General features: G+C 43.8%; 1 protein-coding gene across 1 annotated transcript; it reads right to left on the bottom strand.

Moving 5' to 3' along the window:
* LOC106572148 (perlwapin-like) lies at positions 1–9,883 on the bottom strand. The gene is made up of 4 exons (XM_045695248.1): positions 9,781–9,883; positions 8,339–8,485; positions 7,895–8,041; positions 1–107 (listed from the first exon to the last, which is right to left on the bottom strand). Exons 1-4 carry the CDS (start codon positions 9,881–9,883, stop codon positions 1–3), a joined length of 504 nt encoding a protein of 167 aa, XP_045551204.1.
* Between the last annotated feature and the right edge of the window lie 8,615 nt (positions 9,884–18,498).

Below are 18,498 nucleotides of genomic sequence, written 5' to 3'. Positions count from 1 at the left end.
TCAACATATCCGGAAACACTTCTGTTCCTCGGGGCACTGGCCATGTTTGTAACAGTACTTGGCACACATGTTGGTCCCCTTGGGCAGGACACAGCTACCGGACTTCACTATGGTAACAGAGAAAAAGCGGTCAGTTAAACAGTAGAAACATAGCTGTTATAGGAATTTCCAGATTAACAATCGAGAAAAGCAGTCGCAGGTAAAGTCAATCAATACTATCCATAACAAATCTATCCATATAAAATGTATATGTAAAATGTATATATATATGTATATGCAGCAGAAAAGCTGTAAAACCCCCAAAATATTTGTGTCCTCCAAAGAGGTGGATGGGTTAATAGTAATAATTTTTTATTTAGAAAAAAATTATATCCAGTTTATTACTTCACTATCCAGTATATTACTTCACTATGGTAACAGAGAAAAAGCGGTCAGTTAAACAGTAGAAACATAGCTGTTATAGGAATTTCCAGATTAACAATCGAGAAAAGCAGTCGCAGGTAAAGTCAATCAAATCTATCCATAATATACTGCTCAAAAAAATAAAGGGAACACTTAAACAACACAATGTAACTCCAAGTCAATCACACTTCTGTGAAATCAAACTGTCCACTTAGGAAGCAACACTGATTGACAATAAATTTCACATGCTGTTGTGCAAATGGAATAGACAACAGGTGGAAATTATAGGCAATTAGCAAGACACCCCCAATAAAGGAGTGGTTCTGCAGGTGGCAACCACAGACCACTTCTCAGTTCCTATGCTTCCTGGCTGATGTTTTGGTCACTTTTGAATGCTGGCGGTAGTTTCACTCTAGTGGTAGCATGAGACGGAGTCTACAACCCACACAAGTGGCTCAGGTAGTACAGCTCATCCAGGATGGCACATTAATGCGAGCTGTGGCAAGAAGGTTTGCTGTGTCTGTCAGCGTAGTGTCCAGAGCATGGAGGCGCTACCAGGAGACAGGCCAGTACATCAGGAGACGTGGAGGAGGCCATAGGAGGGCAACAACCCAGCAGCAGGACCGCTACCTCCGCCTTTGTGCAAGGAGGAGCAGGAGAAGCACAGCCAGAGCCCTGCAAAATGACCTCCAGCAGGCCACAAATGTGCATGTCTCTGCTCAAACGGTCAGAAACAGACTCCATGAGGGTGGTATGAGGGCCCGACGTCCACAGGTGGGGGTTGTGCTTACAGCCCAATACCGTGCAGGACGTTTGGCATTTGCCAGAGAACACCAAGATTGGCAAATTCGCCACTGGTGCCCTGTGCTCTTCACAGATGAAAGCAGGTTCACACTGAGCACATGTGACAGACGTGACAGTCTGGAGACGCCGTGGAGAACGTTCTGCTGCCTGCAACATCCTCCAGCATGACCGGTTTGGCGGTGGGTCAGTCATGGTGTGGGGTGGCATTTATTTGGGGGGCTGCACAGCCCTCCATGTGCTCGCCAGAGGTAGCCTGACTGCCATTAGCTACCAAGATGAGATCCTCAGACCCCTTGTGAGACCATATGCTGGTGCGGTTGGCCCTGGGTTCCTCCTAATGCAAGACAATGCTAGACCTCATGTGGCTGGAGTGTGTCAGCAGTTCCTGCAAGAGGAAGGCATTGATGCTATGGACTGGCCCGCCCGTTCCCCAGACCTGAATCCAATTGAGCACATCTGGGACATCATGTCTCGCTCCATCCACCAACGCCACATTGCACCACAGACTGTCCAGGAGTTGGCAGATGCTTTAGTCCAGGTCTGGGAGGAGATCCCTCAGGAAACCATCCCCCACCTCATCAGGAGCATGCCCAGGCGTTGTAGGGAGGTCATACAGGCACGTGGAGGCCACACACACTACTGAGCCTCATTTTGACTTGTTTTGAGGACATTACATCAAAGTTGGATCAGCCTGTAGTGTGGTTTTCCACTTTAATTTTGAGTGTGACTCCAAATCCAGACCTCCATGGGTTGATAAATTGGATTTCCATTGATTATGTGATTTTGTTGTCAGCACATTCAACTATGTAAAGAAAAAAGTATTTAATAAGATTATTTCATTCATTCAGATCTAGGATGTGTTATTTTAGTGTTCCCTTTATTTTTTTGAGCAGTGTATATCGATACATGTAGAATGTATATGTACAATGTATGTGCATGTATATGAGGGAGAAAAGCTGTAAAAAAAAACCCAAAAGATATTTGACCTCCAAAGAGGTGGAGGACACAGTTTATTACAAGTTGCAACAGGGAGACACTTCCAGCACAGAAGCAGAGAAAATGTCCAACTGGCATCTTGGAGACATGCCCTTTCTACTCTAATCAGACAGCACCAAATGTTCTGTAAACACCAGCTCTAGAGGCTTGTAGGAAGTCAAAACAAACAGGCTGTCAGCTGCTACAGAATCACACAGTGTTCACAGAATGTCATCAGTACAATATAACAGTGAATAATCAGGGTGTCCTCGGCCCTTGTACATCAAGTCCGGTGTTAATCTCTATCAACAGATGTGAGGACAATCCATAACATTCAGCATCAAGTCTAGTGACCATCCACCCACACCTTGAGTGTCACAAGTAGAACACTGGAAATCATCCCTACACTGATTCTTTCCATTGAGCTCTTACTATTACAATGAGTTGGAATTTTGTTGGTGGCCCTTGACAAATTGTCAGCTTAATGTTCTGTGAATTGCTGTACAGTAATAAAGTATGTTGCTACTCCTCTGAAGTCTCAGCCTGATATTCCCAAATTCCCTTTCCCTTAGATATGCATTTGTATCACTTTATCAACAATAAAGTGTTATACACTGACTGTACAAAACATTTCATGACATGGAATGGGCATATATGATCCAAGATGGCGTAGCAGTCAGACGTCTTTGTCTTGTCTTGTCCCGTCCAGTGTATATATGATTTTCTTCATATATACTTTGTATACATTTTTTATCTCAATTTCAACATACTTTTCTCACCCAATGTAGTATGGATCTGCTATTTTTTATACTTTAGAACCGGAACCCTCATCAGAAGCTAGCCAGCTAACTAGCTACTAGCTAGTAGTCAGTTAGCCACTGCTAGCGGTCATTACCATTCACTAGGACATCAGCCAGCCTCAGCCTGGTCAATTCCTGCCAGTCTGCACAGCGTGATATCAACCCAGAGCATATCGGACTGTTTTTTCTCTACCGGATTCCGGATTTCTCTACCGGACTCCGGATTCCTACCGCAAGCTATGAACCTTTACACTTGATCATCACAGCTAGCTAGCTGCTATCCGAGTGGCTACTCCTGGCTATCATCTCTGTCCCGAAGTAAGCACCAGTTAGCCTGGAGCTAGGCTCGAGCTATGCCCATCTCCCGGCTAGCCAAAGAGATCCATCAGACAATTCCTGGGCTTCAATACCTCTTTTGCCAATTGGCCTGGACCCTTTGCTGCTGACACGGAGCCCCGCCAATCCATCACGACTGGTCTGCCGACGTAGCCGTTTGAGGGGGTTTCAACAGGCTCTTCCTTTGCGATGTCCCCCTGAGGCCCATCTGCTAGCCTGCTAGCCCCGGCCTGCTAGCTGTCTGAATCGCCATGTTTCCAGCTCACCTAGCTACTCACTGGACCCTATGATCACTCGGCTACACATGCCTCTCCCTAATTTCAATATGCCTTGTCTATTGCTGTTTTGGTTGGTGATTATTGTTTTATTTCACTGTAGAGTCTCCAGCCCTGCTCAATATGCCTTAGCTAGCCCTTTTGTTCCACCCCCCACTGATGCGGTGACTTCACCTGGCTTAAATGGTGCCTCTAGAGACAAAGCCCCTCTCATCGTCACTCAATGCTAGGTTTTACCTCCACTGTACTCACATCCTGCCATACCCTTGTCTGTACATTATGCCTTGAATATACACTTCCTTGCCCAGAAATCTGCTCCTTTTACTCTCTGTTCCGAACGCACTAGACAACCAGTTCTTATAGCCTTTAGCCTTACCCTTATCCTACTCCTCCTCTGTTCCTCTGGTGATGTAGAGGTTAACCCAGGCCCTGCAGCCCCCAGCATCACTCCCATTCCCCGGGCACTCTCATTTGTTGACTTCCGTAACTGTAAAAGCCTTGGTTTCATGCATGTTAACATTAGAAGCCTCCTCCCTAAGTTTGTTTTATTCAATGCTTTAGCACACTCTGCCAACCCAGATGACCTAGCCGTGTCTGAATCCTGGCTTAGGAAGTCCACCAAAAATCCAGAAATTTCCATCCCTAACTATAACATTTTCCGACAAGATAGAACAGCCAAAGGGGGCGGAGTTGCAATCTACTGCAGAGATAGCCTGCAGAGTTCTGTCATACTATCTAAGTCTGTGCCCAAACAATTCGAGCTTCAACTTTTAAAAATCCACCTTTCCAGAAACAAGTCTCTCACCATTGCCGCTTGCTATAGACCCCCTCAGCCCCCAGCTGTGCCCTGGACACCATATGTGAATTGATCAGCCCCCATCTATCTTCAGAGTTCGTACTGTTAGGTGACCTAAACTGGGACATGCTTAACACCCCGGCCATCCTACAATCTAAACTAGATGCTCTCAATCTCACACAAATTATTAAGGAATCAAACAGGTACAACCCCAAATTTCTAACCATGGGCACCCTCATAGATATCATCCTAACCAACCTACCCTCTAAATACACCTCTGCTGTCTTCAACCAGGATCTCAGTGATCACTGGCTCATTGCCTGCGTCCGTAATGGGTCTGCGGTCAAACGACCAACCCATCACTGTGAAACGCTCCCTAAAACACTTCAGCGAGCAGGCCTTTCTAATCGACCTCGCTCGGGTATCCTGGAAGGATATTGACCTCATCCCATCAGTAGAGGATGCCTGGTTGCTCTTCTAAAGTGCTTTCCTCACCATCTTAAATAAGCATGCCCCATTCCAAAAATGTGGAACTAAGAACAGATATAGCCCTTGGTTCATCCCAGACTTGACTGCCCTTGAGAAGCACATAAACATCCTGTGGCGTTCTGCGTTAGCATCGAATAGCCTCCGCGATATGCAACTTTTCGGGGAAGTCAGGAACCAGTATATTCAGTCAGTTAGGAAAGCTAAGGCTAGCTTTTTCAAACAGAAATTTGTTTCCTGTAGCACTAAAGCCAAAACTTTTTGGGACACTGTAAAGTCCATGGAAAATAAGAGCACCTCCTCCCAGCTACCCACTGTCCTGAGGATAGGAAACACTGTCACCACCGATAAATCTATGATAATCGATCATTTCAATAAGCATTTTTCTATGGCTGGCCTTGCTTTCCACCTGGCTACCCCTACCCCGGCCAACATCTCAGCAACCCCTGCAGCAACTTTCCCAAGCCCCCCTGTCTCTCCTTCACCCAAATCCAGATAGCTGATGTTCTGAAAGAGCTGCAAAATGTGGATCCTACAAATCAGCTGGGCTGGACTATCTGGACCATCACTTTCTAAAATTATCCGCCGGAATTGTTGCAACCCCTATTACTAGCCTATTCAACCTGTCTTTTGTATCGTCTGAGATCCCCAAAGATTGGAAAGCTGCCGCGGTCATCCCCCTCTTCAAAGGGGGAGACACTCTAGACCCAAACTGTTATAGACCAATATCCATCCTGCCCTGCCTTTCTAAAATCTTTGAAAGCCAAGTTAACAAACAGATCATCGACCATTTTGAATCCCACCGCACCTTCTCCACTATGCAATCTGGTTTCCGAGCTAGTCATGGGTGCACCTCAGCCACGCTCAAGGTCCTAAACGATATCATAACCGCTATTGATAAAAGACAGTACTGTGTAGCTGTCTTCATTGACCTGGCCAAGGCTTTCGACTCTGTCCATCACCACATTCTTATCGGCAGGCTCAATAGCCTTGGATTCTCAAATGACTGCCTCGCCTGGTTTACCAACTACTTCTCAGATAGAGTTCAGTGTGTCAAATCGGAGGGCCTGTTGTCCAGACCTCTGGCATCCACCTCTACGCAGACGACACCATTCTGTATACATCTGGCCCTTCTTTTGATACTGTGCTAACAAACCTCCAAACGAGCTTCAACGCCATACAACACTCCTTCCCTGGCCTCCAACTGCTTTTAAATGCTAGTAAAACTAACTGCATGCTCTTCAACCGATTGCTGCCCGCACCCTCCCGCCCAACTAGCATCACTACTCTGGATGCTTCTGACCTAGAATATGTGGACAACTACAAATACCTAGGTGTCTGGTTAGACTGTAAACTCTCCTTCCAGACTCACATAAAGCATCTCCAATCCCAAATTAAATCTAGAATCGGCTTACTATTTCTCAACAAAGCCTCCTTCACTCATGCTGCCAAACATACCCTCGTAAAACTGACTATACTACCCATCCCTGACTTCGGCAATGTCATTTACAAAATAGCCTCCAACACTCTACTCAGCAAACTGGATGTAGTCTATCACAGTGCCATGCATTTTGTCACCAAACCCCCATATACTACCCACCACTGCGACCTGTATGCTCTCGTTGCCCGGCCCTCACTACATATTCATCGCCAAACCCACTGGCTCCAGGTCATCTATAAGTCTTTGCTAGGTAAAGCCCCGCCTTATATCAGCTCACTGGTCACCATAGCAACACCCATCCGTAGCACGTGCTCCAGCAGGTATATTTCACTGGTCATCCCCAAAGCCAACACTTTCTTTGGCCGCCGTTCCTTCCAGTTCTCTGCTGCCATGACTGGAACGAATTGCAAAAATCACTGAAGCTGGAGTCTTATATCTCCCTCTCTAACTTTAAGCATCAGCTGTCAGAGCAGCTTACCGATCTCTGTACCTGTACACAGCCAATCTGTAAATAGCACACCCAACTACCTCATCCCCATATTATTACTTACCCACTTGCTCTTTTGCACCCCAGAATCCTTACTTGCACATCATCATCTGCACATCTATCACTCCAGTGTTAATGCTAAATTGGAATTATTTCGCCTCTATGGCCTATTTATTGCCTACCTCCCTACTCTTCTACATTTGCACACACTGTACATAGATTTTTTTCTATTGTGTTATTGACTGTATGTTTGTTTATGTGTAACTCTGTGTTGTTTTTGTCGCACTGCTTTGTTTTATCTTGACCAGGTCGCAGTTGTAAATGAGAACTTGTTCTCAACTGGCCTACCTAGTTAAATAAAGGTCAAATAAAATAAATAATAATAATAAACATAGACTGACCAGGTGAATCCAGGTGAAAACTATGATTCCTTATTGATGTAACTTGTTAAATCCACTTCAATCAGTGTAGATGAAGGGGAGGAGACAGGTTAAAGAAGGATTTTTAAGCCTTGAGAGAAAAGACACATGGATTGGTTATGTGTGCCATTCAAAGGGTGAACGATTTAAGTACCTTTGAACGGGCTATGTCAGTAGGTACCAGGCACACCGGTTTGACTGTGTCAAGAACTGCAAAGCTGCTGGGTTTTTCATGCTCAACAATTTCCTGTGTGTATCAAGAATGGTCCACCAACCAAAGGACATCCAGCCAACATGACACAACTGTGAGAAGCATTGGAGTCAACATGGGCCAGCATCCCTGTGGAATGCTTTTAACACCTTGTAGAGTCCATGCCCTGACAAATTGAGGCTTTTCTGAAGACAAAAGGGGGTGCAACTCAAAATAGGAAGGTGTTCCTAATGTTTGGTATACTCAGAGTGTATAGATGTTGCACAACATTGGTATATACTCTAAAGGCCTGCATGGATCTTGGAAATCTTCTTAATTGAGTGTCTCAGCTCTAAAGAGAGCATATGTGAAATATATTGATCCATGTGTATGAAATGTACATCACATGCTACAGCGTTCTTGTTTCCAGAGTAATGCAGCAATAATGAATGCAATGGATGGGTTTATCTGTCACTCTGGGACCATATTCTACCTGTGTCGGTGCAATGCAGTCATGCCCACATCCATTGTGGCAGCATTTTTCATTATTGGGGCAGTCACTGTCATTGGAACATAACTCCGCACAAGTCCCTACACCCCATCGTCTACGAGGGCACACTCCAGGCTTTGCTTTGGGAACACAATTTGAGCAGACATGTCAGGGAACCCAACTTACCACAAAGAGATATGAACATGGACACAATTGGACTGAACCATTTTCTGAAAATCTGTCATATTTGTGTGGAGATGCTTGCGATAAATAGGAATTTGTATTTGTGAAAAGATTGCACAGTATAGCCCTAATATTTTTGTGTTTGAATTAGTTTTGGAGACATTTGGCCACCATCATCAATGTTTCCCCCATAACACCAATGAAAACACATGGCAGCCTTCTGAACACTGTTAATAAACCAGTCAGGTTCTTACTGAAGTCAGGTGGGACACACAAGGCGTCAGAGTCAAAGATGCAGCATTTGTCATCTTTAGGACAGTCCTTATCGCGGACACATCCCTTGTGTGAAGGCACGACTTTCAGAAGCAGCGGGCACTGACCTGCCTTCGGGAGGATCGGCACTGTGAGAGAGCAGGAGGAATAGGAAACAATTGGACCAAACCATTTTCTGAAAATCTGTCATATTTGTGAGGAGATGGTTAAGATAAATAGGCATTTGCATTTGTAGGAAGTCAAAACAGAAAGGCGGCGACATTGTCAGCTGCTATAGAATCACACCGTGTTCCACAATGTCATCAGTACAATACAACAGTGAATAATCAGTGTGTCCTCGGTCCTTCTACTGGGACATCCAGTCTGGCATCAATCACAATCAACTGATATGAGAACAATCCATAACATTCAACATCAAGTCTTGTGACCATCAACCCACACCTTCAATGTCACAAGTAGAACAATGGAAATCATGTGTATTACAGAAACTCTATGCTAAACATTGTGTTGATCACTCTAAATTAAATATGAACTTTACTGCTCTTAAATGTCCCCATTACAAAATGTTTATGGTGGCAAACTGTCAGCCTACACAGACTCTTTCCATTGAAGTCTTACTATTACAATGACTTGGAATCTTTCATATTCTATAGCTGGAATGCTCAGGGTCATATATATATATAGACTTTATATGCCTGCACGGCTCATGGAAATTTTCTTAATTGAGTGTCTCAGCTCTAAAGAGAGTGTATGTGAAATATATTGAGCTATGTGTATGAAATGTACATTACAAGCTCCATCTTTCTTGTTTCCAGAGTAATGCAGCAATAATGAATGCAATAGATGGGTGTATCTGTCACTCTGGGACCATATCCTACCTGTGTAAGGTGCAATGCAGTCATGCCCACATCATTGGGGCAGTCACTGTCATTGGAACAAAACTCCGCACAATTCCCTACGCCCCATCGTCTACAAGGGCACACTCCAGGCTTTGCTTTGGGAACACAATTTGAGCCGTTTTTGTATTCGTTTTGTCAAGTTGGAGCTAAGTTTGGGCCAACTAAAAATGTTAAGTTCAGATAACACTTTTATCTAGAAGTTTAATAAACTGAAAAAGGCTTTGGAACCACTTACTTCATAGTAGTTAGTTGAAACAACTAGAATTTATTTGACAGTGTATGCGTAAAATGGCCAAGGGTAGGCTGGATTGTTTCAAAGTCATAAGGGTTGGCTTGTATCTCTTAGTAAGGTAGCAACAAAATAGTTTGCAAAGGGGCTATGCACAATTATAGGCTATTGTTTATAACCACTTAGGTAGGCTATAACACCTAAGTCAAGTGTTGCAGGCTTCTTCAAAATACTCAAATTGTCACAGTTTGTTTCATGACAAATAATGCAAAGTAGGCTAATTAGAAGATTTCACCTGTAGATGTGCCTCCCGTTTCTGCAGCAGAGACTATTTTCGAATCTACAAATGCCAACAGAAAAAGAACCAAAGCACAACGCGCTGACAAATTCATGTCCATGCTGACTTCAAGACTGTTAGAGCAAATGCAGTCCAAATCAATTTCATAGAAGAGGAGACCATAATATGTATTAACCTTAGATGACTAAGAGGAGGCGCTGCTTTGAAGCCACCGCACAGCCATTTTGGTACTCCTCCTTCATTGTATTTATTAATGGGGAGGCAGTGTAGCCTAGCGGTTAGAGTGTTGGACTAGTAACCGAAAGGTTGCAAGTTCAAATCCCTGAGCCGACAAGGTACAAATCTGTCGTTATGCCCCTGAATAAGGCCGTTAACCCACTGTTCCTAGGCTGTCTGTCATAAGCGTCGTAATGATCGGACCAAACTGCAGCGGGGATGTGAATCATCTTCTTGATTTATTAAAGAAATGAACACTGAACAAAAGAACAACAAAAAAACAGTCCTGTAAGGTACAATGACTATACATGGAACAACCACCCACAAACACAAGAGAAAATAAACCCACTTAAATATGGCCGGACTGTGGGCCGTCTGTCGGTTCCGGACTGTGGGCCGTCTCCAGAAGCACTGGACGGGGCACTGTCGCCGGAAGCTCTAGACGGGGCACTGTCGCCGGAAGCTCTAGACGGGGCACTGTCGCCGGAAGCTCTAGACGGGGCACTGTCGCCGGAAGCTCTAGACGGGGCACTGTCGCCGGAAGCTCTAGACGGGGCACTGCGCACTGAAGGCCTGATGCATGGGACTGGCTTTGGAGGCGCCAGACTAGTGACACGCACCACAGGGCTAGTGCGAGGAGCAGGAATAGGACGTACTGGACCGGGCAGGCGCACTAAAGGCCTGGTGCGTGGGGCTGGCTTTGGAGGCGCCAGACTAGGGACGCGCACCACAGGGCTAGTGCGAGGAGCAGGAACTGGATACACGGGGCCTTGACTACGCACTGGAGGTCTGGAGCGCACAGCCTGTACAACCTGTCCTGGCTGGATGTTTTCTGTAGCCCTGCACAGGGCGAACTGGGCTGTGCTGAGGCAAGATGGCTGCCGTACGTAGAGCAGGCGCAGGGTAGCCTGGGCCCAGGAGACGCACTGGTGGCCAGATGTATTGCGCAGGCATACTTCTCCCTGGCTGCCCACTCTAGCACGGCACCTGCTGGGGGCTGGTATCGCTCGCACCGGACTGTGCATGCGGATGGGCGAGACTTTGCACACTTCCGCATAGAACGGTGCGCTCACCGCCAAACACTCCCCATAATAAGCACGGGGAGTTGGCTCAGGTCTATTGCCTGACCTAGTTAATCTTCCCATGTGCCCCCCCAAAAAAACTTTTGTGGCTGCCTCTCAGGCACACACATACACAATTTTTTGTGCACAAATAGAAGTTCATCAAATTGTTTTAGTTTATTTGTAGGGGTTTAATGGCACATGCAGGGAGCCCCGCCAGCAGCGAGTTGCAGTAATCCAGACGGGAGATGATAAGTGCCTGGATTAGGACCTGCGCCGCTTCCTGTGTAAGGCAGGGTCGTACTCTGCGAATGTTGTAGAGCATGAACCTACAGGATCGGGTCACCACCTTGATGTTAGCGGAGAACGACAGGGTGTTGTCCAGGGTCACGCCAAGGCTCTTAGCACTCTGGGAGGAAGACACAATGGAGTTGTCAACTGTGATGGCGAGATCATGGAACGGGCAGTCCTTCCCCGGGAGGAAGAGCAGCTCCGTCTTGCCGAGGTTCAGCTTGAGGTGGTGATCCGTCATCCACACTGATATGTCTGCCAGACAGGCAGAGATGCGATTCGCCACCTGGTTATCAGAAGGGGGAAAGGAGAAGATTAATTGTGTGTCGTCTGCGTAGCAATGATAGGAGAGACTATGTGAGGATATGACAGAGCCAAGTGACTTGGTGTATAGCGAGAATAGGAGAGGGCCTAGAACTGAGCCCTGAGGGACACCAGTGGTGAGAGCACGTGGTGCGGAGACGGATTCTCGCCACGCCACCTGGTAGGAGCGACCTGTCAGGTAGGACGCAATCCAAGAGGGAGCCGCGCCGGAGATGCCCAACTCGGAGAGGGTGGAGAGGAGGATCTGATGGTTCACAGTGTCAAAGGCAGCAGATAGGTCTATAAAGATGGGAGCAGAGGAGAGAGAGTTAGCTTTAGCAGTGCAGAGAACCTCCGTGACACAAAGAAGAGCAGTCTCAGTTGAATGACCAGTCTTGAAACCTGACTGATTTGGATCAAGAAGGTCATTCTGAGAGAGATAGCAAGAGAGCTGGCCAAGGACGGCACGCTCAAGAGTTGTGGAGAGAAAAGAAAGAAGGGATACTGGTCTGTAGTTGTTGACATCGGAGGGATCGAGTGTGGGTTTTTTGAGAAGGGGTGCAACTCTCGCTCTCTTGAAGACGGAAGGGACGTAGCCAGCGGTCAAGGATGAGTTGATGCGCGAGGTGAGGTAGGGGAGAAGGTCTCCGGAAATGGTCTGGAGAAGAGAGGAGGGGATAGGGTCAAGCGGGCAGGTTGTTGGGCGGCCGGCCGTCACAAGTCGCAAGATTTCATCTGGAGAGAGAGGGGAGAAAGAGGTCAAAGCATAGGGTAGCGCAACGTGAGCAGGACCAGCGGTGTTGTTTGACTTTACAAACGAGGATCGAATGTCGTCAACCTTCTTTTCAAAATGGTTGACAAAGTCATCCGCAGAGAGGGAGGAGGGGGGAGGGGGAGGAGGATTCAGGAGGGAGGAGAAGGTGGCAAAGAGCTTCCTAGGGTTAGAGGAAGATGTTTGGAATTTAGAGTGGTAGAAAGTGGCTTTAGCAGCAGAAACAGAGGAAGAAAATGTAGAGAGGAGGGAGTGAAAAGATGCCAGGTCCGCAGGGAGGCTAGTTTTCCTCCATTTCCGCTCGGCTGCCCGGAGCCCTATACCAGTTACTAGTTATCATCATCATGCTTTCTAGCTAGTTCTTGTGTTTTCCAGCTATACAAGTGCGTGCTACAGTAACGCCAAAGATTTGTATAACTAACCCAAGATAGACCTCTCGCTGTTGTTTCCAATGGGAAGCTAGTGAGTCGAGTGGGCAGAACAAGCAAGGAGGTGGGCAGAGCCAAGCATGATCTTATTGGCACATTCTAGCATGTATTTGCATATTTCCGTTAGGGAGTGCTAGTGTTTGAAGTGCGTGTGTGCAATAACTAAATTCGCCCTTCCTCTCCCTTTTTTGAAACTTTGGCAGAGTCCACTCTGTTCATAAAATATTCTAGTTTTGGGAACAGAAAACTGTATTGAGATAAAATGTTTAATCGATGACAAAATCATCACAATGTCAGCCCAGTTCTGTAACGACCATAGCATAGCTATTTGTCATATTTAGGTTAAGTAACTTAGCTAACTAGCTAGTCAAGGTTAGAAAACTAGCTAGCATGCTTGCTAATCAAAACAAAACCCAACAGATTGCATGGAAAGTCTATTCTGTAGAATGTGCTATTGTAAATACTTAGCTATCTAGCCTATTTGGTAGGCATAACAAAAACACCAGCTAAAGTTGCTACCTAGCTAGCTACGTTTGCTAGCTAGCCAACACTTGGTTAGGTAGCTTGCAAATGCTAGCTAGATAGCTAAATTCCTATGCTAAATAGTTCAGCAGAATTCATGTATCCCCCCCAAAAATTAAACAAATTGCATGGAAAACGTACTTTCTCTCTCCTGTCTTGATGTTTTTGTCTCGTCTACAACACTTCTTTCATTTCGCAGAAATCCGTCGTGTCTGGATTTTGCAGTCTGACCTTCTTGACCCCGTTCTTTTACAAAGGGACACATTCGAGGCCATTTTAATTTCGAGCTTGTTGCACAGATTGGCAGATATGAACTTCTTCAGGATTGGTTGAGCTAACATAGGCTAATGTGATTAGCATGAGGTTGTAAGTAACAAGAACATTTCCCAGGACATTGACATATCTGATATTGGCAGAAAGCTTAAATTCTTGTTAATCAAACTGCACTGTCTAATGTACAGTAGCTATTACAGGGAAAGAATACCATGCTATTGCTTGAGGAGAGCGCACGGTTTTGAACACGAAAAGTTATTAATAAACAAATTAGGCACATTTGGGCAGTCTTGATACTACATTTTGAACAGAAAATCAATAGTTCATTGGATCAGTCTAAAACTTTGCACATACACTGTTGCCACCGTAGTGGCCAATATCTAAATTGCACCTGGGCTGGAATAATACATTATGGCCTTTATCTTGCATTTCAAAGAGGATGGTTCAAAATAAAATACAAAAAAGGTTGTTTTTCTTTGTGTTATCATTTACCTGTGTTTAATGTGTTATATTCTCCTACATTCCTTTCACATTTCCACAAACTTCAAAGAGTTTCGTTTCAAATGGTACCAAGAAAATGCATATCCTTGCTTTTGGACCTGAGCTACAGGCAGTTAGATTTGGGTATGTCATTTTAGACAAAAAAATGTGATCCTTTTAAGCCTTAATTACTGGGATAAAAAAATGATTGCACCACTTGTCAACATCGGGTGTATGAGAGGCAAAGTCAGGTGCAGGAGAGAAGCGAAATGTAACCAAGCGCACTTTATTATAGTTCCAAAATACGAGAGCACTACATAAATAAAAATGCGCTCAAAACCACGGAACATAACCAAAGTAAAACGCGTAAATCAAACGCCACGAAAAAACATGAAACAATTACACACAAAACATGATGAGAAACAGAGGGTTAAATAAATACAAGTAGATTGATTGGGGAAATGATAACCAGGTGTGTATGGAAACAAGACAAGACAAATGGATAATAGAAAAATGGAGTGGCGATGGCTAGAAAGCCGGTGACGTCGATCGCCGAACGAACAAGGAGAGGAGCCGACTTCGGCTGCATCACTGCATCACATCCAAAAGTGAAAATGTTATTCCACAGTGCAAGGTTACATGATGGAATAAGAGTATGACTTATGACCATTTTAAGAGCATTTATAAACCGTTCTTCTACCAAGCTTACAATTTGGCAAGCACAAATGACTCTCACAATCTGAACCATAACTGTTCATCATTGTGTCTAAAATTGTTTAATTGATAGTTAAAGTAACTTTCCTTAACAATTTAACATTACTACGGTATTTAGTCAACCGTACCCACCAAATCCGTCGGTTTGCTCTCGGTGCCTTCAGTGATCATAAACAATGACCACAGAATTACCCAGGCCAAAACGTCAGTGCCGAAAAGCAAATTGGAGAATGGCTTTAAATTCCACGTGGTCCTATTTAACTGATTACGAAGGTATGCATAGTTAACATTATTAACCAACTAGCTAGCTAGCCAAGATAGCTCAGTACTTGCCAGCAGCAACAGTGTTAGCTAGCTCGCTAAACTACTATTTGTATTTGTATTTATTAAGCAGCTACTCTTCCTGGGTCCAGCAACATAAGGAAGTTATATACAGTATAATACTTTTTTTACATGACATTACATTTCATAACACATTTCAGTAAACAAAACAACCAGTTAACTTACTACCTGGTGATCTAAGCAGAGTTGTGTCAACGAGGAGATAGGTTCTCAGTTGGCTAACACATATCACAGGGTTTGTGCACGCTGAAATATGGTATGTTTCCGATGCTATCAGCAGTGGTGTAAACTAAGGTACTTAAAGATGCACTCCAGGATCTTAAGCACAACAAATGTGTAACATATAGTACGAATTGGATTCGTAACATATCATACAAACTGAACACACATTGTACATTTTTTTTCAGGATGTAACATATGATACGATATTGATGACGTAGTACACAATTTGATGATGTAGTACACAAAAAACGGGCACCACTTTTGGCTAATGAGCACCGCTTTCAAAACTACTGGCTGAATTTATACAAAAGTTTGAGAGTGCATGTCACGGTTGTCGTAGGGTAAAGTGGACCAAGACGCAGCTGGGAAATGTGCACTCATCTTCTTTTTATTAAATGGATAAGAAGGTAAACCAAAACAACACGTACACAAAAAAAACACAACGACTAATGACAGGCCGGTAAGGCACAAAGCTATACACAGTACAATCTCCCACAAATACTAAAACAAACACATACCTATTTATAGAACCCTCAATCAGAGGCAACGAGAAAACACCTGCCTCCAATTGAGGGTTCAACCCCCAATAAACTAAACATAGAAATACAAAGAACTAGACTAAACATAGAAATACATTAACATAGAACAGTGCCCAAACCCCGGAATAATAAATCAAACACACCACTAAACACACAACCACCCCGAACCACATAAAACAAATACCCCCTGCCACGTCCTGACCAAACTACAATAACAAATAACCCCTATTACTGGTCAGGACGTGACAGTGCATCTTTAAGTAAAATACTTTAAATACTACTTAAGTAGTTTTTGGGGTTATCTTTTACTTTTCCTCCACTACAGTTCTGAAAAAAATTATTTACTTTTTAGTCAATACATTTTCCCTGACACCCAAAAGTACTCATTACATTTCAAATGCTTACAGTAGAAAGGCAGTAAAATGGTCCAGTTCACACACTTATCAAGAGAAGATCCCTGGTCATCCCCACTGACCTGGTGGACTCACTAAACACAAATTCTTTGTTTGTAAATAATATATAATGTATCATATTTTTTAACACTTTAATTGTGGTGAGGGCCAGAATGTCAGGATGGGTAATGTACTATATAACTACACATTAGTTACAAGTTCATTTTAACTAGCTAAATCCTGTGTAACAACTAGTAATTACATTGTACTTAGACTAACATTACATGTGCTTTGAAATAATGTCTTAATTCTCATCTGGAATCTGTTTTCGTAAACTCAACCAAGTTAACCCAGATGGTACATTTTATTTTGGGGGCAATTGCTAGTAGCAACAACGTTGACTGGAGATATATTTTGAAAATTCATGGTTAAGTGTATAGAGCCTATTTAGTATAGGCCCTAATCTCTCAGACACCCAGCTCGTCCATAAGGGTTCCTAACCTTTGTCACAGTTGTTAATGTATCGGATGCAGCTGAGAAGAAGCAAAACACTAAGTTGGTGAATTTAGTGGAAAGCTGCCCATTTGTAACAAGTATAGTAACAAGCATTCGTTGTTACACTTCTGTAATTACAGACCGCAATTACTACCCGGTATATGTTGCTATTACATTGTAACTATGAGTCATGACAGTAAACTACAATACTTGTTACAATGTAAGTACACATGCAATTACCATGTAATAATTACCGTTTAAAAGGAAGTGTTACCCATATATATTAATGGTATTAATGGTAAATGCTGCATATGTCGGCTCAATTGGAAATAACCTTTACATTTCAAGAGTGCTACAAGCTAAACTTCAGCGATACGGATTGAATCAATCCCTTGGTGTTCCAAGTCTTGTTTTTGTCCAATTCAGCAGTCCACAGACATTTGTCATTCATTTGACATACCATGGCATTTGTCCAGTTTCCATAAAGCTCTCATAAAAAAAAAAGATACATAATAATTTTACGGCAGAATTTTTCTTTTTTAGTTTTCATGTCATAGACATAATTGTACAAGCAATAATTTAGATGTGCTTATAAATCAATAAGAATTTCCAATAAAGCTCCACAAATCAATCTTGTAGCCTATTAGAGCATTTTGTCATCGGCCCCAACAAATTCGGAAGGCACTCCAGATGATTTGTCTGGCCCTTAGAGAGGAAATTAAGATGAATCCAACATCTTTGCCGGTTTCCCACCAAATATTAGATAAAGGCTTACGAGCACGTCTCTCAAAGATGAGAGCCAGGCTAGTGTACGTACCAAATGGTACCCTATTCCCTATATTGTGCACTTCTTTTGACCCGGCCATGGTCAATGGAAGTGCACTATATAGGGAATAGGGAACCATTTAGGACGAAGATAGGACTCTCCACTCTGAGATTGCCCTGTCTCTCTGATTCAGACCCTTGATCTTGATTTAAAGTGGTCTCCGCCTGTCGCACCAGAAGCAGAGAAGCCCTATGTTAGCACTACATTGTTCTATTACAGCAAAAGCTGCCATTAGAGATATTAAGTACACAATGACACATTACATCTGCTCAATTATTAGCCAAGTCATGAAAATGACAGTGAAAATGTGCAAGGTATTTTTTATTGCTAATTGTAAGCTAATTGCAAGGAAATTGTATGTGTGTGGTTCTGTTCTGGAGAGTAGGGCTACATGTATTGACACTTGATTTCAATGGCATGAATATGAACAATAACTAGAGCCAGTACAGTCAGTCAATGCTGATTCTTTTCATGGCTTGTATCAACAATGGCATCTTCATTTTCATAAACATGCATGAGTGCACTTGATAACTGTCTCTAACTCAATTCATCTTTCCGTGATTCCTTGCGTCCTTTCCTCGCCTCCTCTCCTCACCTCTTTCTCAACCATATTGGAGGAGAACGTCCAAGGTCCCTCCCCTTGGACCTTCTTCTCCAATGCGTTTTAAGAAAGAAGCAAGGATAGAAGATGCAAGGAATCGAAGAACCTTGAGAGAGAGCCAATGTTTTGATTCCACTGCAGTACCACAGTTTTCCTGTAGATGGTTGTCTTTGCTTGAAGATAGAGCCACAGCGCTGATTGCTTTTTACCTCTTCCACAGGTTTTACTGTAGCAAATA

Source organism: Salmo salar, chromosome ssa15 (genome assembly GCF_905237065.1).
Source record: "Salmo salar chromosome ssa15, Ssal_v3.1, whole genome shotgun sequence".
In the NCBI taxonomy this organism is placed as follows: Eukaryota; Metazoa; Chordata; class Actinopteri; order Salmoniformes; family Salmonidae; genus Salmo; species Salmo salar.
The sequence above is the reverse complement of the archived record's forward strand: the minus strand, read 5'-3'. Positions and strand labels throughout refer to the sequence as shown.